Source organism: Hyperolius riggenbachi, chromosome 4 (genome assembly GCF_040937935.1).
Source record: "Hyperolius riggenbachi isolate aHypRig1 chromosome 4, aHypRig1.pri, whole genome shotgun sequence".
NCBI lineage: Eukaryota > Metazoa > Chordata > Amphibia > Anura > Hyperoliidae > Hyperolius > Hyperolius riggenbachi.
In genome coordinates this window covers 447,539,017-447,562,624 of record NC_090649.1, presented here as the reverse complement: position 1 = coordinate 447,562,624, position 23,608 = coordinate 447,539,017, and the positions used below count along the sequence as shown (strand labels likewise).

Here is a 23,608-nt window from a genome sequence, read left to right as displayed (position 1 = left end):
CTAAAGCCCCTGCCCACATGTGATTACCATAGTCCGGCCTGGAGGGCCGACTCTGGGAGCCCGCCTCTGAGCTCAGCTCCATAAAAAGTGAATGAGCTGCCTGGGAAGAGGTCCTCCACACTGAACCATCTTGCACTCATCAGATGCCAGCTTGAGGATATGCTGGTATCCACCTGGTCTGAACTCTGGACTTTGAAACCAAGGACTTTATGATTCTTCCCACAATAAGGACATCTTTCCAGGAACTAAGTATTTTTCTCCCTTCTTTTATTTTTCATACTGGCTATTACTGTTTTAATAATTGTTGATTTTCATAATTGTCTGTATATATTAATTATTTATATTGCGTGAATAAACGACTTTCCCCAAGTCATTCACTGTTTCGCTACCCTGCTTATCAGCACACACAGAAATGATCCCGGGTCTCTGAAGATACGCTACTGTTTGTTTGTTGTTGGCTAGACAGAATATCGTGTGTTTAACCGTTTTATTCGCAGGATTAGTCAGTCAGTTAGTGGGCCCCACGGTCCCATAGTAACCGCGGTGGTGGCAGTTTACTCTGAACCAGTAGGTGACGTTGTAATTACCCGTGTCTCACAGGCTCCCTTCGGAGTTGTCTGCGGCTAATTCTTAACGGTTCCTGCGCATTGACTGCGACCAGAGTTCGCACGATCTGTGCGCTGGCACCGTTTAGAAGGCTAAGTGCGGTCAGCCACTAGAGCTCCTGTGACACCCCCCTCCCAAGCAAATGCCAGGATGAGCCAAATCCGGGATGCCCTTCTTCGTTGGGCAGAAGATGCGTTTCCTGAACCTGTATCCCGGGCCCAAGCCTCATCATACTCAGCAAAGGTCTGGTGGTCCCACTCCCAGCAGCAGCACTGTGACGGGCGAGCCGTCAGTGCGCATAAAACGCAGCCGCAACCGACTTCCTGCCTCGGTTGTCGTTGCGCTGCCCCAATCAGAATCTCATGTCTGTGGACACCAGGCAGTCCAGCCTGGGGGGTCTCTGCTGTCTTCAGAGAAATAGTTAGCCTAGTTCTTTTCATGAAGCCTGTGCCCTGTGACTTGCTAATGAAGCCATAGGGGTAACACTCAGATGTTAATTAACAAACCAGGAGTCTTTTCAGAGCCAAGGAAGCTAATCCCAGCAGGGGGCAGACTTAGCGGAACCATTCAGCCAGGATAGGGAAACATAGAGTTATGATCTTTATGCATGTTTTAGAAGTACCATACATCGGAGAAATGTGGAAGTTATATCATTCTGCTGGTCCGGATCTTGTGAGTGTTTTGATATTAAATTTGGGCCCCTAGCCTAACCAGAACGCTGGGAATTCCACCGTTTTTTAACCGGGCATGCAAACATGCCCAAGTTTGATATCATATTAATCGGTAGGTTCTGGGGATCGAGAATATGTAATTATTATCTGTGTGCCGGCCGCGCAGGTCTGCCTAGGGAACCTGTCAGGATTATGAGTTTGCTAAAGCCCCTGCCCAGATGTGATTACCATAGTCCGGCCTGGGGGGCCGACTCTGGAAGCCCGCCTCTGAGCTCAGCTCCATTAAAAGTGAATGAGCTGCCTGGGAAGAAGTTCCTCCCTTTACCATCTTCAGGACACACGGCCACTATGAGGAACAAGTGGTGGCCATATTGCCAGAGCTAAAACAAAGGACATCCTCCATTTTGTTTGGATTCTAAATCTTGCTGAACTTTACTCTGCAACAAAGAACTCTAAGAACTTGAAACCGTTTTGCTTGAACTTGACGATTTTCCCACAAAAGGACATATTTCCACAAACCCTAAGTATTTTTCTCCCTTCTTTTATTTTTCATACTGGCTATTACTGTCTTAATAATTGTGATTTTTAATAATTGTCTGTATATATTAATTATTTATATTGCGTGAATAAACGACTTTCTCCAAGTCATTCACTGTTTCGCTACCCTGCTTATCAGCACACACAGAAATGATCCCGGGTCTCTGAAGATACGCTACTGTTTGTTTGTTGTTGGCTAGACAGAATATCGTGTGTTTAACCGTTTTATTCGCAGGATTAGTCAGTCAGTTAGTGGGCCCCACGGTCCCATAGTAACCGCGGTGGTGGCAGTTTACTCTGAACCAGTAGGTGACGTTGTAATTACCCGTGTCTCACAGGCTCCCTTCGGAGTTGTCTGCGGCTAATTCTTAACGGTTCCTGCGCATTGACTGCGACCAGAGTTCGCACGATCTGTGCGCTGGCACCGTTTAGAAGGCTAAGTGCGGTCAGCCACTGAGGGCTCCCTGTGACAAGCACCAATAGCCAATCTGTGAACCTGCTGAGTATGTTGAAGGAATATTATCAGCCAATGCCAGATACTCCTTCTAGTAGCAGCACCACCAGCAGGCAAAGTAGTCACCGCCATCGGCTGGCCCGTATGGTGAATGATTACCTGGTGTCGGCCAGTGCTCCAGAAAATACGTAGACTAATGATGACCCCATGGAGTATTGGACAAAACAACTTAACTTGCAGTCTTCCCCACTGGGAATAGGAGGCATGGCTCTACACAGCTCTGATCATGTGCGTAGCCTGGGAGTTCTAATTGATGGGGATTTAAACTTCAGAACTCACATCTCTGCTGTGGTGAAATCATCCTATTTTCACCTTAAAAAATCACAAAAATTAAGCACCTTATCCCCCAGAAGATCTACCAACTTTAGTTCATGCCTTCATTATCTCCCGACTGGACTACTGCAATGCTCTCTACACTGGCCTTCCAAAAAAGGACTTGTACTGCCTACAGCTGATACAGAATACTGCTGCCAGACTGCTAACCAACCAACCCCGTCACTGCCACATAACGCCAGTCCTGCACTCCCTTCACTGGCTACCTATAGAATGGAGGGTCCTATTCAAGATCGGCCTACTGACATTTAAATCACTGAATAATCTGGGCCCTGGATACATGAAAGAAATGTTGCAGCTGCATAGCAATCCCCGCATTCTCAGATCCACAGGTTCTAATCTAGTCATACCCTGAGTCCACTTGGAAACTTTTGGTCCCAGAGCCTTCTGTCATGCTGCCCCTATGTTTTGGAACTCCTTACTTCAACAGATCAGGACAGCTCCATCCCTGGATGTGTTTAAATCCAGACTGAAAACCCACCAGTTTGGCATTTGCAGAAATATAACTTTTGTTGTGTGAATACTTCATCCTACTACCAATTATTGAATCTGAGAGAGCCTAAGCGCTTTGAGTCCTATGGTAGAGGAGCGCTACAGAAATGTTATTGTATTGTAACAGAGGCTGGGCATTATATGCAGACCCAGCCTCTGTGTGCTAATAGGATTCTTAGAACCCACCTCGGATTCTCTTTAAAAAGAAATAAATATGGCAGTCTCCATATCCCTCTTTTTACAGTTGTCCATTAAATGTCTGACTGATAAAAGTTACATAATGCTAGATTCTCTGGGAAATGTTTGTTTAAATTGTCTCATATACGCTGTCATATAATCTTTCTGCATATAGCCACTTCTTTGAGAATAACTGAGCATTACATTCAGCTTCCACACTGCCACCTAGTGATAATAAAGGATACTGCCTAAACTGGACAACAGACAAAACTAGCAGACCAGTCTATAACTCACTACATATGCAGCAAGAGAGATCAGTGCAGTAGGCAACTGGTATCACAGGAATTGGTCGCTAACAGCAACTGACTAATGCCACATCAATTCCAGTTTCCTTTCTTTTTGGTATAATGTATATGAAGCATTCATTATTACAGCACACCGCTATATTGGCCTCTGATGAAACATTCCTATGAGCTGTGAAACGCACGTCTGGCCAGTTTTACATCAACCTTACTGTGAATGTACTTTGACATTTTCAAAGAATCTATTTGAATTACTTTTAAACACATCTTCATGGTCGGATGCACTGCATTCCTTCACAGGACAATATGAATTCATACAAATAAAAGTTAAAGAATTGTTATCAGTTTCTCCGTTAAGCCTGTTTTTAAAGTGACACTAAAGAAAAAAAACAAAACAAAAAAACATGATATAATGAGTTGTATGTGTAGTACGGATAATTAATAGAACATTAGTAGCATTAGTAGAAAAGTCTCATATTTATATTTTCAGTTGTATAGCTTTTTTGTAACATTGCATCATTCTGTCATATTTGCAGTTACAAATAACAATAATCTGTGGCCTATATGCAATTAACTTTTTCACCTGAGTTATCTCCTGGGGATAACTTTCATCTTCTTTTTAAACAAACTTTTCAGCATTTTACTATTGAAAAAGTACACAAAAGTTGGTGAAAAAGTACTATCAAATTTATTTTCTTGCTTCATGGTGACTTAAAAGGTATTTTATGACTACAGCTGTACTGTAGTTGTGAAAATATCACCAAGGAGAAAACTCAGGAGAAAAGGTTAATTGCATATAGGCCTGTATTTCAAACTATGAAACATAGCAGAGCTAATGAACCTTTGGACTCTCCTGTAGAAAAACCTTATTTGAAGTTGTCCTTCACTGTTTCTTTGATATATAAGTGCTTCAGAAAACAGCACTGTCTTCCACCCAAGTTGGGTCAGAGAGCTCAGAGAAGCTCTTTTGCATAGATAAACTGGAGGGTTTTATTTAACTCTTCTTGTAGTGGAAACAATATGAGACTATTTTCTAATGTTCTATTTCTTAGCTGTACTACACATACAATTCATATTATAAGTTTATTTTCACTTCAGATTCTCTTTAAGAAAACATATTTGTTCCCAAGCTTATTTTTCGTGGCACACTTCATATGTGTTGGGGAGGGAAGTTTACTGTGGTTATCTTGTCCTGTGATGACAGAGCCTACAAAAGTGTTCTATACCTTTTCATACGCCTCATTAAATTCCGCCATGTGCTGGTGAAATATGGCTATGGCCTCTAGGAGTCTCTTCTTAAACTTGGGCTGAAGATGAAACAACTTATTCTGCACAGAAACCTGACAAGAAAAACATAAATTGTATGTGATGATATCACAGTCTTGTACTGTAGCTGTAACTACTGTAGTTCCACGTTTGTATTCTTCTAGGTTTATCTCTTTCTTTTCATTAATTGATTTTGATTTAGACCATGGCCTCAATTCATCAAGACTTATCGAATCAGTTACTGACAGCTCGGTAAAATACCGAACTCGATAAGTTGATTTCAGGATTCATCAAAGTGATCTATAGTTGTTAGCGAGCATTCGGTAATAATTTGGTAATGATGCGATAAAACAAAAGAAAGGGCAATTCATGAAGATGAAAGTGGGCGTGGTTTAGCATTAAATTTAGGATTAGTTATCTCCTTCACTGCTCTGTCGTTATTCCTGTCAGATCATTGCTGACAGAGAAGATGGAGCCATGTGAAGTGGCTGTGTATCACCTGAGAGTGATTCAAAGGCGCAGAAGGGCAAGAATAAGGTCTAGAATCATATCAATTTGCAAGAAAATGGATTTATTTGCTACTAGCTGGTGGTCCGGCGTTGCCTGGGTATGTATTTGGCCGATGTTGGCTCCGCCCACTTTTCCTAACCCTAATACACAATTACTCAATTCCTTAATGACCGAGTGTGTGAGCTTTGTGGTCTTTGGCATCAATATCTTGCATTGAAATAAAATAAATCTGATTGGCTGTGGCTCCACCCCTTTTCTGCATTTGAACCCCAATCACCCAATGGCCAACTGTACCTGGTACAGGTGATTAATATTGCAAGACGCTTGTGCCATTAACAGTGCAAGAATGGCAGCAAGTAGGCTCCACTCCAGTCACCAACTGTGCAAAGTTTGAGAACCCTACCATTAACAGTGTGAGAATGGCTGCAGTTTACATTTTCCCAATGAAATTTGTATTTTTCTCCGCCCACTGATGTCCCGAAATTGCTCCCTCCTGTAGCGTATTCTGTCCGTTGCAGTGGAGCTGCAAACGGACAGTTCTGGCTTATCTGCTTGCATTCGGTTGTGCATTTGCAATGGGTCTCATTGTCATTTGCGGTCGCTCTGCAGTTCTGGGCAGCTCAGGATGCTGTCATCATTCCAACGATTGCTTGTTGCAGCTGAGCTGCGGCCAGATAGCCCTGGATTTCCTGAATGCATGTTGTTACATAATACTGCATGTATTTCTTATGGGGGTCCTTTGCATTCACAGCTAGCTAGCAAATGGTAATCAAGGATTGAGTGATTACCATTCAGCTGTGTGGAGATTTGCATACTTGCATCCATTGGCTGATGCCAGCATAAAGGTCGGCCACCCATTTCATACCCCACCCGTTATAGTGGTCAGTATGCTGATCTACTGGGCACCTTGTTACTCTGTATAGTTCTGTTATTGTAGTTCTATGCAACCTTATTACTTGTGCTTTAGCTAGTTCTTGATAAATGTGTATGCAGACTTGCTAATATATATTTATCCGTTAGTTGAGGCGTTTTTTATTTTTCTTATTATTGTGTATTGCCTAGTTCCATGCTTGATGGACGTTCGCTGCAGTGAAGTCCATTATCCAGATAGCTTGGATTCTGCCATCGCCACGTTGGTGACTGGTAGTATTCCTGCTACTCTAGTTTCTGGGAACGTAACTATAGGCTGCAGTTGCTATTAGTTACGGTCTATCCTGTAGTTGCCAGGGTGGATGCTTGCTGGTGACTGTTGTTAGCCAGCTTGCTCTGCTTCTGTGGATGTGACTGTGAGCTGCGGTTGCTACTAGTTATGCTCCAATCTATAGTCCTGTCTTGTACCTGTCTGAATGCTTGCTATCACTAAGGCAGCACAGTGCGAACTAAGGCAGCGCAACATCGCACTGCGCTGCCATTGTGTTTTATTTGTAGCGATATCGGAAGCCCAGACCTGCAGTTGCTCTGGGCAGCCTGTGTAACCTCTTCCATTATCCAGCTCTTAGCCTTGTTATGCTGGGTGGTCAGAAAGTATGACCCCCCAGCATTACAGGCAGCAATGACATATTCCCCTTAAAAATCAATAGGTGAATTTTGATTGGCTTTTGTAGGCTCCACCCACTTTTCTGAATATTAATCCCAGTCACCCAGTATTCAACTGTGCAAAATTTGAGAACCCTGCCATTGACAGTGTAAGAATGGCTACTGTTTACATTTTCCCAGTGAAATTTGTATTTTGTCTCTGCCCACTGGTGACCCGGTTGTTGCCTGGTTATGTATCTGGCTGGTGTTGGTTGCGCCCACTTTTCCTAACCCTAACACACAATTAATCAATTACTCAATTACCAAGTTTGTGAGCTTTGCTGTGTTTGGCATCAATAATTTGCAATGAAATAAAATAAATCTGATTGGCTGTGGCTCCACCCCTTTCTCAATTTGAGCCCCAGTCACCCAATGACCAACTGTACCAGGTTTGAGGCTTGTGCAAGAATGGCAGCAATGTAAATATTGCCCTTGAAAATCAATAGGCGTATTTTGATTGGCTTTTGTAGGCTCCACCCACTTTGCTGAATATTAATCCTAGTCACCCAGTGACCAACTGTGCAAAGTTTGAGAACCCTGCCATTAACAGTGTAAGAATGGCAGCAGTTTACATTTCCCCAGTGAAATTAGTATTTGTCTCCGTCCACTTTTTGGTTATGGGAATAAAAAGTATCCTATACTTTATTCCAGGTAATGTACTATGTGTGTGCCAAATTTCATTCAAATCCTTTCAGCCATTTTTGCGTGATCGAGTAACAAACATCTAAACTTTCCCATTTATAATATTAGTAGGATACCAGGACATCGACATTTCTCTTGCATCATCTTGTAAGAGAACACAAGCAGTGCCAGGGTTAACTAAATTGCTAGCTGCACTACATTTTTTTCAGAAAAGGCTCCTATCAAGCCGTAGCTGGCGAAATTGTGGGATTGTCCCAAGCCACTTCCAGAATCCTGATCCAGGTGATAAGCCCTATTCGGAATGTTGCTACGCAATGTTCAAAGGACTGCCTTTTTACCCACAATTCCACGGGAATCTTATGCCCTTGTGTTAAATTACCGCTGTAAAATGGAAATATCGACACGTTACCGAATGGTTACCGCATTGTTATCAATATTTTATCGAAGTTACACCGAATACGGAAAAACCTTGATGAATACGACTAGAAATCGATTAACTTCGAACTGGAAAAAGTTATCGCAAAGTCAATGATGAATCCAGGCCCATGTCTTTTGTATTTTACGCCTCGACTTTAGATTGGTCCGTGCCTTTTTGAAGCCTCTTTGCTATTTAAAAGCGGCACAGTATATGGATGTGCTCAAGGTGTCATGGACATGGGAAACTCATCGCTCTAATGTGGGCGGTCCAGCACGAAAGGTGGGTTCCAATGGAATTGGTAATTGGCTGTTGCAATGTATAGGAGTACAGCATGTGTGTGTTTGGATGACACTGACCACGCCCCTCGAAGAAGCAGGAATCTGATGGCGTTACCACCAGACTTCCACGGTGGCAGAAGTAATGTAAGTCAATGGATGACGCTTACCTTTTAAAAAAACTTGGCAGCAGCTTTGCGGCGCACATGCGCGGAACGACGGGGGTCCTAGTGATGTACTTCCTTTCCAGCAGGGAGTACATCACTGGGAGAGGGGCAGCAAGAGGCGTGCGGGGGATGGGGGGGAGCGGCACTATGCATACGACCCTGTCAGCGCACTCCGATGCAGGGTCATATGTTTGTGATATTGTGCGTTGCGGGGCATCACACCGCAAATGCACATTTCAAGTGTAAAACCGTACTTGAAAAGCTTCTGCTAAAAAATCATGGGCACCAACATGGGCTGTCCAAACCACTCACATCATGCCATTAATTACCATGGTTCTAAGACATCACCAAATCCTCCCGATTCCTCCTTCGCTGCTGCTAATTACAGCTATAATTATCAATGTGCAACACTTACTGCTTCAGAGAGCAATTTGCTGAAGGAATATTTTATTGTATCAACCACTTCCATCTCCTCTCTAGTCAGCTTCATGTCTAATTTATGTAAAATGGCATAGGACTCCTAGGAGAGAACACACTGAAATGTAATGGCTTTCGATAAAAGGAAGGCAGAGGATGAATTTTACAGTAATTCAGATGTTCTTACTTCTATGGGTCCCAGAGTCCTCTCAAGGTGAATTTCAGTGTCTCTAATATTGGCCAAAGTCTCCACAGCAAACCTCAGATCGTCTAAGTCTAGGATGGGCCGGGCCAGTCTCTTCAGGTACTCGCTGATATAATCTGAGGCTTCCATCATTTTCCCCTTGTAGGCCTCATGTAAGTACCTGCAGAGCAGCACATTCCAGACCTTGGCCTCCGCACATAATGCTGATTTCACTGGCTCTATAAACAGGAAAAAATATGAAGCATTGCTTGGTGTGCTTTAGGGCTGGTTCACACAACCGCGCAGAAAAGTTTTTGGCATCATTCATGTCGTTTCCTTGTCCTGTCACGTTTTGAGCCCCTGGGGGCATACATGTCAAACTCTGACCCACATGCCAAATTTGGCCCTCAGAGCCATTAAATGTGTCCCCCAAGTGGTTTCCCCACTTTGCATTATGTTTGGCCCACTCTAGATCACAAGGGAAGCTATATTGGAGGTGAAGCCCTAGAATACCAGGGAAGCCATTTGGGGAGGTAGGGGGAAAGTACTAAACACTAGGGAACTGTAAGGGGGAGGGAGGGAGGACCACTAGACATCAGCAAACTGTATAGGGGTTGGAGGCAGGGCTGTAGAGTTGAAGTTGGAGTCGCGGAGTCGTAGTCGAGACAATTTTTGGGTACCTGGAGTCGGAGCTGGGACAAAATATGATAAAATGTTCTATTTCCCAGATAATAGTCATCATAAATAATGTATATATACAGTAATAGCTGTGCTTAGTCCACAAAAATGAAATAAACCAATCAAAAATAGTTACTTGTGCTGCTTCAATAAAGCGGACCCCGAATTTTTAAAGTCAGATATACACATCTGATTGTGACTGTACAGTATATATGATGTGTACACAGGAATTTCATATATATACACTAAATAACATCTATGCTGTAAGAATAAAGCCTGATGTGTAGCTGAGTCACTAATAGAGATAGTCAATGAGATGGAAATAATTGTGCGTTGATGCTGGTTTATGCAAATGTATGCACTCCCATTGCTCATGAAATCAAACAATTTGATATGTTAACATTTGGTTTGGTGAATACGAATTAAAGGGTACCTGAAACAGATGAAAAGAAAAGTTTTATACATACCTGGGGCTTCCTCCAGCCCCCTTCAGGCTAATCCAGTCACTGTCCTCCTCTGCCACCTGGATCTTCTGCTATGAGTCCCGGTAATTCAGCCAGTCAGCGCAGTCCGGCCACGTGCCGCTCCTACAGCCAGGAACATTCTGCACAATAGTGCTGCACAGGTGTAGTACGCTCCCGGCGGCAGAGTGTGTGCATGCAAACTAAGCAAGACTGGCTCAAGTACCTGGACCCATAGCCAGTGGCGTAGCAATATGGGTTGCAGAGGTAGCGACCGCATCGGGGCCCTTGGGTGAGAGGGGCCCCAAGGGGCCCTCCCTCAATCACAATATTAGCTCTATTATGGCCTTGTGTTGGTAATAATCACTTCTATAGATGCTTTGAATAGTAATTATCATTAACAAACTGTTCCCCATCCCCCTCTTGCACCTCTGACACTGTTGTTGTCCTTATATTCATGTTTAAATACCGGTCTTCAAGTGACATCACATCTGAATATCTTTCTGCTGCACGCATGAACCACCCTGCGTGCGCAGATGTATCAGATGTTTGTGGGCCTTAAACTCAGATTACTGAATCTGCAAAAGAACCTCCAAAAAAAAGCCAACCCTCAGGTTCTAAGTGTTTTTAATGTTTTATCTGAATCCTTTGATACAGGTTGTGATTGCTGTAAGTTTCCAATAAAGTTTTTTGATATCTGACACAGTGAGGCCTGGGTTGAACACTTTTTTTGGAGGTTCTTTTACTGTTGTTGTCCTTGGCAGGTTTTGGTGCACCATATCAATTGTTATGTATATCAATTGGTATGAGTGCTTGGGGGGCCCCATTGTAAAACTTGCACCGGGGCCCATAGCTCCTTAGCTACGCCACTGCCCATAGCAGAAGATCCAGGTGGAGGAGGAGGACAGCGAGGCACTGATTAGCCTGAAAAGGGCTGAAGGAAGCCCCAGGTATGTATAAAACGTTAATTTCATCTGTCTCAGGTTCACTTTGTTACACAGTAGTACTATACTCTACATATGCACTTTCCACAGAGCTGCAGGGAATCCACTGAGAATGTTGTGCACATTGAACACAGAGGTGTTGTCTATCACCCATAAACCTGGTTCAGATTGTGCATGAAGAATGTGTAAAAGAGGAAGAATCCCCTCATTCCCCTGCAGAGTACCTGCACATCACTGTTACATGTACCCACAGTTACATTGCCTAGGGCCTGACAGATGTTTTTTTGTTCCTGTCTTCTACAAGTACTCTTACCAAGGACTAGTTTTAGTCTATGACTAGAAGTATTAGAGGCAGAAGATCAGCCGGCTAGCCAGGTAACTGGTATTGTTAAAAAGGGAATAAATATAGCAGCCTCCATATCCCTCTCACTTCAGTTGTATTTTTAAATTCCTAAGCATTGGCAGTTAAGAGATGCATTTCATGTTACATACTTTCAATTAATAAAATTGTAATATGCAAATTAAAGGAGTCGGAGTCGAGGAGTCGGTGGAATCCTAACCTGAGGAGTGGATTTTTGTACCGACTCCACAGCCCTGGTTGGAGGGGAGCCATTAGACACCAGGGAACTCTATAATGGAGGAAGGTGGCCACTAGACATTGAGGTTGGCACGCGACTAGGTTCCAGCGTTCATTTTTGGCCCACTTTGTATTTGAGTTTGACACCCCAGACCTAGGGGGACCCAGTGGTGCTAAAAGTAGCCGGTGCTGGAAACACAAGACAACGGGCATTTAAACGAATGGCGCAAAAAGCCGTAACTGTTTAAAAAAAGTTTCCATTCATATAAACTGCAACCATGTGTTTGATGTTGGTATTAACTGTGTTTAATGTCCATATTAACCGGCCTTAATTAATTTGTCTCTTAACCTTTTACAACATCAAACATCTGTAAATGTAGGATCCAATGTGAATAATATCTACTTACTGCACCAGGTGCAGTATAATCACGCCCTGGGAAACTTCATTTGAAGTCACAGAGGCGCGATAATTAGTCATTGGGAGCGGATGGCCGCGTGTGCTACCATTACTGCCGGTTAGCGGGGACATGAACGAATGGGAACTCAGGTCCCATTCATTAATCTAAGTACCCGATTCAATGAATGCCAGCGTCTATGAGACACCTGCATTCATTGTATCTTACTGTTACTGTGCACGCATTACTTCCGATTTACGTCCTTACATATCTGAAACGGAAATTATGGATCAACAGGGATATGTGAGGGAGTAGGCTGGTGTTGTACTTTGTTCTCTGGTTGCACTCTATGGACGTATGTCTTTTTTCAACCAAAATAATAACTATGTAACTATGACTGAGGACATCTTGTGGCCAAATAGTAAAACTACATCAAAAAGAATTATATTCAATACAAATACCTACATTTACATCTAAAATTAACAATTTCCCTCCCACACTCCCCCATAGTACCCAAACACACACACACACACACACACACACACACACACACACACACACACACACACACACACACACACACACACACACACACACACACACACTACATAAATAGTTGTCTTAGGGAGTGAACGTTTTTAATAGGTATGTGAAAAGGGTATATAACTGATTTTTTAATTTGCGGGCTTATAATTAGTGCTGAAACCTCAACTGAAAAATTGCACCTTTATTTCCAAATAAAATATTGGCGCCATACATTGTACAAAGGAAAAATTTTAAACGTTGCAATAACCGGGACAAATGGGCAAATAAAATGTGTGGGTTTTATCCACAGTAGAACATTTTATTTTAACACTATAATAGAGGAAAACTGAGATATTAATACATGTTTTCAATTTTTTTCTTATTTCAATTAAAATGTGTTTAGAATAAAATAATTCTTAGCATAATGTACCACCCAAAGAAAGCCTAATTGGTGGCGAAAAAAACAAGATATAGATCAAGTTGTTGTGATTAAGTTATTGGCGAAAGAATGGGAGGAGCGCTGACAGGTGAAAATTGCTCTGGTCCTAAAGGGGTCAAGTGGATATACATAAAGAAAGAGACTCATAACAACATATAGTAGAATGTAAAACGTTATTCAAGATACCCAATTTTACTATAATGGTTTTAGCATCAGAAACACTTGCTATATCTATATATTGCTGTATATTTGTATGTAACCCCGTCCTCCCAGTGATGTTTACCATAGGCTATGATGTCACATAGCCTTTTGCCCTAGAGCATTTTGGGAGTCCAGGACCCTTATTCAATTTCCATTTTCTCCTAGCCGATATTTTCACAACTTATCAATAAAACTTCTTTTTTACTTTTTCACTTACTCTTTGGTATTTTTTAAATTGCCGACAGCAGAACTGTTATTTTAAACAGAAAATGAAGCATTATCTCCTAAGAGAAAACTTAGGAGAAAAGGTAAATATGGCCCATATGCAATTAACTTTTTTTTCCTGAGTTTTCTTCTAGGTGATATGTTCAATAAAATGCCATTTAAGCCACCAGCGAGCAAACAAATATGCAAAATTTTGACAGTACTTTTTTACCGGGTACCTACTTTTTGGTACTTTTTCTATTGCAGAGTGCTGAAAAGTTATTTTAAGAAGAAGATGAAAATGATGTCCTAGGAGAAAGCTTAGGAGAAAAAGTCAATTGAATAAGGGCCGAGGTGTTGTTTCTGTTCACACACAACACACAACAAACACACACTGCTACACTAAGTAACAATTGTAGTTGTTCACAGAGGTTCTTATAAAAGTTATTTAAAAAAATGAGGGCCTCACAACATTTGAACAAACTAAACATCCTGCGATAGAGCAGCACTATATGTACCTGCAATAACTGTAAATTTGTGGTGCAAACGGGGTGCCCTCTGGTTACATTTTATCCAAGGTGGCCCTAAAACAACACTTCAGTCTGCTAGTCAAACTCTCATGCCTATTCCAGAACATCCTCTGACTCTTTAACACTGAGAGTTTAAAAAGCTTGCAGCAGGGGAGTAACTTCAGAGACCATGGCTGTCCAACAAAATTGTCGTAGCTTCCCCCCACCCCTCCATGGCGGACTCCCCCCCCCCATAGACAAACAGTGACTGCTGTAGTGGCCAGCTGTTCTGCTCCTTCTGCCTCCTATCCCCACCTCACCCTCCCGAGGAAAGCAGGGAGTACCTAGTCCACTCTGCATCTGCTCTCCTCCTCCTCTGGGCATCTGCATGCTCGATGCTGCTATGATGTCAGCATAGAGTGTGCAGATGCTTGGAGGCAGCGCGATCAAGTGTGAACTAGGTAAATATAACTGCACTCCCTGTGCTTCCTCTGCTTAGGGGAGGGGGGGGGGGTCACAGGGCTATTGTTAGGTCACTGGCTTGCAAATACCTTACAACTGATTACCATTCTATTCCCACTGAGCTCTCTGGGCAGATGTAAAGGTCTGATGCTGCCTATAGGACACAGTCCTTCCTGTTCCATGACCCCTGTTAGCTGTTATATTCAATCCCAATGGCTGATGTCAGTTCAGAAGTCTGCTGAGCATCAGGTGGCAACGGAAAGAGTACAAAAACAATAAACTATTCCCGTTGTCATCTCAGCAATGGAAGTATGTTCATAATTGTTCGTCCAACAGCTTCTGCTGGAAGATGCAGGAGATAAACAAGTAAAGGTACACCCATGGAGGCACCAACAAGGAGACTCATTGGAAGGGGTGTGGCAAAGCTCACTATTGGATAATAGAGCCACTCATAAAATTAAAGGGACCAATAAGAAGACTTCTGAGGAGGAAGGGGCGAGGCCAGTCAACATTTGTACAATTTTCTCATTGGTCAGTGGAACCTTCCATCAAAATTTTTTTTTTACATAGTTATTTTGGTTGAAAAAAGACATACGTCCATCGAGTTCAACCAGTATAAAATCAATGTGAATATTACTTCTGAATCTATGGAATTATTTTCATGCAATTACAACTTATATAGCCAGCTATGACCATGCTGTGGTTATAAGTGCTTTTCCATTGTTTCGCAACTGCAACAGGTTTGCTATAACATTTTCAAGTTGCCAAATACTCGCCTGTGTCCAGTTCAATAAACCCCACACGAATTGCTGGACTGATTCTGTTAATCTCCAGCTGAAGTGTGACATAACGCATTATTTCACTTCTGAAGTCACTTATGGAAGGCTCTTCATCCAAAAATTTCTGTGTGATGAAAACAAAAGATCTTACTACACTTTCCCTACAACAGCTGCTTGCACCAGAGGGAGAAACTCAAGTAAGCTGCTCCAAGTTTTATGGCCACACACATCTGCTTCTGCTAAAGTGGTAAGGATCTGTATCTGTAATGGTCATGCTCCTTCAAAGGCAACAAAGAGAGGAAAGCGTGAGTAGCAGCATAAACCTCTCCCCTCCCCCTCCAGAAGGCACTGCTGGTGGTTGGCTGCTGCAATGATACGGCACTCAGACATCGGAAGACCCAGGACTGACCTAGGCAGAGGATGCCACAGCATGGTGGAATACTGAATAACACTCTTACTCTGAAGCTCTGGGTTCCCTGTTCACATCTGGGCAAGGTAAGACATTTGACTATGACTATGGAAGAGATTAGACTGAGGACAGTCAGTGACATGACTGTGTACTCTGTAAAGTGCTGTAGAAGATGTCAGTGCTATATAAATAGATAATAATAATATGGTGGGACATTAGACTGTGACTATGGTGGGATTAGATTTATTAGCTCCTCTGAGGACAGTCAGTGACATGACTATGTACTCTGTAAAGTGCTACCGAAGATGGCAATGCTTTATAAATACATAATAATAATATGGTAGGACATTAGACTATGATTATGGTAGGATTAGATTGTGAGTTCCTCTGAGGACAGTCAGAGCCATGACTATGTACTGAAGATAATGTTATCATTACATAATAATAATGAAGGCACCCCAGAATGTTTGCAGCAGATTTTATATTTGGTAATTGTTGATTTTTATGTTTATTGTTTAGGTATAAGCATAGTGGAGGGAATAGCTAACAGAAAATAAGCCCTGTTCATTCACTTGAATAGATCTTTACTCGGAAGCATCTAGGAGTGCTCTGGAAAGAACTTGCCTTTATCTGTGACTCTTTATCTTCGGCCCAGAGAGCATTATATTTGTTGAAGGATTGGAGGACGCCCTTTGCTGACTTCCTGAGCAAACTGACTGGAGAGTGCATGGCGGATGAGAGAAGAGAGGCCAGTCTGGAGACTTCGCTATGTTCAACCACACTGGAATAAACATTTACGGATGTGTGCCCTGAAAAGGCTCCTTCTACAGTATCTAAATAAACACAGAAATAATAATTATCAACTACATCACCTGACGTTTTTTTTTAAAGAGGCACTGTAGAGACATATACAGTGGTTTGCAAAAGTATTCGGCCCCCTTAAAGTTTTCCACATTTTGTCATATTACTGCCACAAACATGAATCAATTTTATCGGAATTCCACGTGAAAGACCAATACAAAGTGGTGTACACGTGAGAAGTGGAACGAAAATCATACATGATTCCAAACATTTTTTACAACTCAATAACTGCAAAGAGGGGTGTGCGTAATTATTCAGCCCCCCTTGGTCTGAGTGCAGTCAGCTGCCCATAGACATTGCCTGATGAGTGCAAATGACTAAATAGAGTGTACCTGTGTTTAATCTAATGTCAGTACAAATACAGCTGCTCTGTGACGGCCTCAGAGGTTGTCTAAGAGAATCTTGAGAGCAACAACACCATGAAGTCCAAAGAACACACCAGACAGGTCAGGGATAAAGTTATTGAGAAATTTAAAGCAGGCTTAGGCTACAAAAAGATTTCCAAAGCCTTGAACATCCCACGGAGCACTGTTCAAGCGATCATTCAAAAATGGAAGGAGTATGGCACAACTGTAAACCTACCAAGACAAGGCCGTCCACCTAAACTCACAGGCTGAACAAGGAGAGCGCTGATCAGAAATGCAGTCAAGAGGCCCATTTTGACTAGACGAGCTGCAGAGATATAGAGCTAAGGTGGGGGAATCTGTCCATAGGAAAACTATTAGTCATGCACTGTACAAAGTTGGCCTTTATGGAAGAGTGGCAAGAAGAAAGGCATTATTAACAGAAAGCATAAGAAGTCCCGTTGGCAGTTTGCCACAAGCCATGTGGGGGACACAGCAACCGTGTGGAAGATGGTGCTCTGTTTAGATGAGACCAAAATGGAACTTTTGGGCCAAAATGCTAAACGCTATGTGTGGTGGAAAACTAACACTGCACATCACTCTGAACACACCATCCCCACTGTCAAATATGGTGGTCGCAGCATCATGCTCTGGGGGTGCTTCTCTTCAGCAGGGACAAGGAAGCTGGTCAGAGTTGATGGAAAGATGGATCGAGCCAAATACAGGGCAATCTTGGAAGAAAACCTCTTGGAGTCTGCAAAAGACATGAGACTGGGACGGAGGTTCACCTTCCAGCAGGACAACAACCCTAAACATAAAGGCAGGGCAACAATGGAATGGTTTAAAACAAAACATATCCATGTGTTAGAATGGCCCAGTCAAAGTCCAGATCTAAGTCCAATCGAGAATCTGTCACAAGATCTGAAAACTGCTGTTCACAAACACTGTCCATCTAATCTGACTGAGCTGGAGCTGTTTTGCAAAGAAGAATGGGCAAGGATTTCCGTCTCGAGATGTGAAAAGCTGGTAGAGATATACGCTAAAAGACTGGCAGCTGCAAAATGCAGCAAAAGGTGGTTCTAAAAAGTATTGACTCAGGGGGTTAAATAATTACGCACACCCCACTTTGCAGTTATTTTTTTTTTAATGTTTAGAATCATGTATGATTTTCGTTCCACTTATCACGTGTACACCACTTTGTATTGGTCTTTCATGTGGAATTTCAATAAAATTGATACATGTTAGTGGCAGTAATATGACAAAATGTGGAAAACTTCAAGGGGCCCGAATACTTTTGCAAACCATTGTACAGTGGGATGCGAAAGTTTGGGCAACCTTGTTAATCATCATGATTTTCCTGTATAAATCGTTGGTTGTTACGATAAAAAATGTCAGTTAAATATATCATATAGGAGACACACACAGAGATATTTGAGAAGTGAAATTAAGTTTATTGGATTTACAGTAAGTGTGCAATAATTGTTTAACCTTCCTGGCGGTAACCCCGAACGTAGTTCGGGGTAAGCCGCGCAGGAGGATTTCTCAGGCCCTGCTAGGCCGATTTGCATAATTATTTTTTTTTTTTTTTGTAAAATAAGATTTTATTGTGGAAATTTTCAAATACAATAAAGAAATCAAACAGGATTAACGATGACAAGGTCTCCAGAAGTATTTGTTGTTCAACATTAGAGACAGAATAATAATATCTATGGACAAGGGGCATGTTCTAGGTCCACAAAAAGCAAGTCGCATAAATATCAGCAGATGATGTTAAGGGTGACTAATAAAGTTAACAACAGGTTCGTCGAACTATGTTGGAGACAGAGATTCAATTTGGCGTCTGCTGCCTCCTCTTCAGATATCCATCTGCATCGCCTAAGTTCAGGATTGGTCCTTCTGGAGTTCGAGGGAGTAAAGGGGGGGGGGGGGGGGCGGGGGGAGGGGGGTACAGGAAGGCGTAAGCAGTAGAATAAGTAGGGTACATGGGGAGGGTAATGGAGGGGTTGGGGAGGGAGGAGAGCGAAGCGGTGTGAGGTGTGCTGCCGCCTCTAGAGCCCAGGGCTCAAAGTTAAGTGGGTTCTATGAGCGCTGTGTCAGATCATTAGACATAATACAGCTCTGGTTGGGCCTAGGAGAGAATAGAGTTATGAATTTTAATGTTTTATTTCTACTGTTGGGAACACACTTAAAGCATATCTAGGGCTTTTGTAGATTCTCGGAAATCAATCCACAGCGCCCATTTTCTAGTAAAGGCCTCAGCTGTGCCTTGAGAGTCTGAGTAAAGATCTTCCATTCTCGTTGGAGTTTAGTAAATGGTTGGAGGCCTACTCCTTGATAGATATATGGAGATGGAAGCATCCCACGACTAGAGCCTACTCCTGCCACTCTGCTTTCCATGGGTCTCTCTCGAGAATAGATCTAGCCTTAGCCTCAAATGAAACCCTCCCATTAGTTAGAGCCACTCAATTTCTTGCTAGGGGAATCTCCGACCATGCACCTCTGGAACTGATCCTGTCACTAGGGCCAAAGCCAAAAGACAAAATCTGGAGGCTGTCTAAACAATGGATTGTTGATCCTACTATTGACGACATTATCAAACGTCAAATTAAGACATACTGGGCAATAAATTCTAACTCCTCTTCCCCGCAAATAGTATGGGACGCAAGCAAAGCTGTCATTAGGGGACAATACATGGGGGCTATAAAATTTGCCAGAGATCAATCTAAAGCCTGTGTACAGTGGAGGGAGAAAATTGCAACAGATCTCGAAATGGAATACACTGCTACCCAAAATACCGACACATACAATAAATGGCAATTAGCTCTCACACAACTCGAGCTGTATAGGATAGACTCCACCAAAAAAAGTATTCTAGAACAAAGACAAAAAATATTCGAGCAGGGGGATAGGACTGGGAAACTACTAGCCTGGCTATCAAAAGACATTCAACCTAATAACACTATACCTCGCCTGCTTAATGATTCACATAATCCTATCACTGACCCTGAAGAAATAAATGAAGTCTTCCTTAGCTTTTACCCCGACTTATACAGAAGTAGACTAGGCAAAAGTGATGCTGATCTCACCCAGTATTTGGCAAATATTAACCTGCCAGTATTACCTATAGAAGATAAAGAACTGCTTGACGCTCCAATTACGGTTAATGAAATCATAGATGCAATTGCAGATATGCAGACAGGAAAGACCCCAGGCTTGGACGGGTTCCCCGCAGAATTCAACAAGCAATACTCTACACTGCTAGCCCCAAAACTGAAAAAGGTCTTCCAACTATCATTTGACAATGGCTTTCTCCCCCCTACCATGCTGGAGGCCCTAATAATTGTGATCCCCAAACCAGGGAAAGATCCCACAAAATGCCCATCATACCAGGCCATCTCCCTTTTAAATACAGACGCAAAAATCTTTGCAAAAATACTGGCCAACAGATTAAACTCATGTATATGCAAGATAATACACCATGATCAGTCAGGATTTATGCCTGGCAAAGGCACGGATATTAACTTGCGCAGGCTATTAACCAACATCGCTGCCCCACACACCAATAGAGGGCATCGGATCGTAGTCTCGCTAGACGCCGAAAAGGCATTCGATTCGGTCGAATGGAATTACCTGTGGGCAACCATGAGTAAACTTGGGTTTGGAAATAATTTCATCAAATGGGTTCAAATGCTCTATGACTCCCCCAGGGCCAAGATTCGCACAGGTAACGTGATCTCACAGTTCTTCAACCTTGGACGTGGTACTAGGCAAGGCTGCCCACTATCACCCAGCCTATTTGCAATAGCAATGGAACCAGTAGCAGCTCGCATTCGCCAAGCCCCTACAGTGAAAGGCCTAACACTGGGGAACTTGCAGGAGAGGATATCTCTCTACGCAGATGATGTCTTGCTATATCTCAACGATCCTCTTTCCTCGCTTGATGCGGCTCTTCACCTTTTTGAGGAGTTTGGCATGATGTCGGGGATTAGAATCAACTGGAACAAATCACTAATATTCCCTCTAGATGACATCTCCCTTCTGCCAGCCCCAGCAAGCTCTTCTCTAGCGGTGGTGGACCAATTCAAATACTTAGGTATACAGATAACTAAAGATCTTACAAAATTTCAAACACTCAATGTAGATCCGGTCATTCGCCAACTAGAAAATAAATGCACTGTCTGGAACAGACTCCCAATTAACCTGATTGGTAGAATAAATTTAATTAAGATGATCTTCCTGCCCAAGTTTACCTATGTGTTCAGACAGTCTCCGGTGTGGCTTACATCTTCACTATTCAAACGTATCGATAAAATAGTCTTATCTTTTATTTGGGCGGGCAGGCAGCCACGAATTGCCTTAGACCTCCTGCAGCTCCCCAAAAGTAGAGGAGGCCTTGCTCTCCCCCACTTTCAAAAATATTTTTGGGCATCAGTGCTCGTCACTGTTCGCTGGTGGTTTTCACAGGACGAATCGAACCCCGCCGTAAATGTTGAGGTAGCGGTGCTGGGCTCATATGAGCAACTTACCAACCTACCATATAGAGGCCCTAAAGCCAACCCCCAAACCACACCAGCCATGCTAACAACCTGGAAGGCCTGGACAATAGCTAGAACCCGTGTTCTTAAAGCCAACACTATGTCTCCTTACACGCCACTGTGGGGAAACCCAAACCTAAGACAGTTTACCACCATCCCTGATCCAGCCATATGGGCAAGATACGGTATTAAGAACATATCTCACATACAACACGAAGGTTCCCTAAACACATTCCAAGATCTAAAGGCGCAGTATAATCTCCCAAATAAACACCTATTTAGATATTTGCAGTTGCGACATGCCATAGATCACAATTTGGCTCGCGACCCCCAGACTTAGACACTGACAGCTTGGAACGATTACTCATGACCAAAGACCTTCCTAAAACACTATCGGCCATCTACACTGAACTTCTCAGCTCTGACCACCCAAGGTTAAACAAATGCTTTCAGAAATGGACCAACGATATACCTACCTTGACTAAAGAGGACTGGGACTCAACCCTAGCAGACTTTCCCACTACTGTAATTGCAGCTAATGACCAGCTCATCCAGACTAAATTCTTGCATAGAGTCTATTTCACCCCTGAGCGCCTGCATAGAATGGGCAACAACAACCCAAATATTTGCTGGAGATGTTCAGTGGAAATAGGCAGCTTTATACACACCTTCTGGTTATGCTCCAAAATCGTCCCCTTCTGGGAAAATGTCCTTACAATTATTAATACACTACTGCAAGCCTCCTTCCCATTGGATATTGGGATGTTCTTGTTGGGGAAACTCGGAAAAAACACCCTTTCAACACATAGACAAAGCCTGGTGAGAATACTCTGCTTCTATGCTAGGAAAGAAATCTTAAAATTCTGGAAAAAGAATTCTGTCCCCACCATAGGTACGTGGGCCAAAACTATTAATAGCGCTCTGCCTATGTATAGGACTACATATCTAAACAGAAAGAGTCCCAAGAAATTCAGTAAAGTTTGGGGTATATGGGAAAGCAGGATACTTGATCCTACAAATGAGAACTTCATTCCAATCTTGGAGTGAGCCGGGCGGGCTCCGGATCTGGGGCGGACAGTACTTCTCTTTCTCCTCCTTCCTTTCACTTTTCACTCTTCCTTACCTTCCCTTGGGGCCCTGTGCCCACCTTTTTACTCGTTCTTCTCTCCGCAGAGCAGCTATACCAACAACACCCAATAAATTGATATATGAAGCAATATTGAAACAAAATGGCTCTGAACTACATTACTGTTAATTACTACAACATTGTCTGTACAATATCTTGGCATAAGTCTGCCTAAATGTACTTTATGATGTATGTTGTATCTCCTGCTCTGTATCTTTATTTTTTTAACCTTGTAAAACTCAATAAAATCTTTACTGTTAAAAAGATCTTCCATTCTCATGATAAGATTAATTTCTTTGAAAAATTCTGTCATGGTGGGCACTATGTTTGACTTCCAATATCGTGAGATGAGTAATCTAGCCACAATCATTAACTGCGGGGCGAGAGATTTTTTGATTATGGAAGTTCTTCCTGGCAGTAGAGTTAAGAGGGCTGTGGCTGGTGAAACTGGAAGGTTTTTGCAATATAGGTGTTTGTGGATTTGGAAGACCTTTGTCCAGAAGTTGTGGATAAGGGGGCAATCCCACCAAATATGCATGAATGTTCCAAGGGGTTGGGAGCATCTCCAACAAGCGGGTGTGGTGTGAGGGTCATATTTAGCAATCTGTGTGGCGATTCGGTACCATCTGGAAAAAACTTTGTAGCTTCGTTCCTGATGTAGGGTGGAAATGGAAGTCTTGTGAATGAGTGAGAATGTCTTTTCCCATTGTTCCGCTAAGAGTGGAGTCCCTAGGTCCTTGTCCCATGTGTCTGTGAGTTTTAGTAGGTCTTCTTCACTGGATGAACAGACTAAGAACGAGTATAGTAAGGAAACTTTATGTGGGAGGGAGGCCCTTGAGGTGCACATACGTTCAAAGTCTGAGAGGGGTCTGTGGATTTGGGATTTAGATTTAACGGATTTATGGAACCAGGAGAGCTGATACCAGGTTAACCAGTTCACCTCGCTTCTATTTTCAGGGTTACCAATTACTTCACGGGGGACAAGTTGTCCTCCCATAGTAATATGTCTAACCTGTGGCCAGAGTTCCCTCGACCAGCCTAATATAGAGTGTGCCCGGATCCCTGCTGCAAGC

The 23,608-nt window shown here is 42.7% G+C and overlaps 1 protein-coding gene across 4 annotated transcripts in view; it reads right to left on the bottom strand.

The window, feature by feature from the left end:
• The window catches only part of DNAH8 (dynein axonemal heavy chain 8), a 491,368-nt gene that overhangs the window by 303,456 nt on the left and 164,304 nt on the right, over positions 1 to 23,608 (bottom strand). For all 4 annotated transcript variants that reach the window (XM_068232705.1, XM_068232706.1, XM_068232709.1 and 1 more), the window contains 5 exons: positions 16,294 to 16,502; positions 15,258 to 15,384; positions 9,090 to 9,325; positions 8,901 to 9,005; positions 4,859 to 4,972 (listed from right to left, as the gene is read on the bottom strand). In XM_068232705.1, coding sequence (XP_068088806.1) covers positions 4,859 to 4,972; positions 8,901 to 9,005; positions 9,090 to 9,325; positions 15,258 to 15,384; positions 16,294 to 16,502 — 791 coding nt within the window. The remainder of the gene's footprint in view (positions 1 to 4,858; positions 4,973 to 8,900; positions 9,006 to 9,089; positions 9,326 to 15,257; positions 15,385 to 16,293; positions 16,503 to 23,608) is intronic.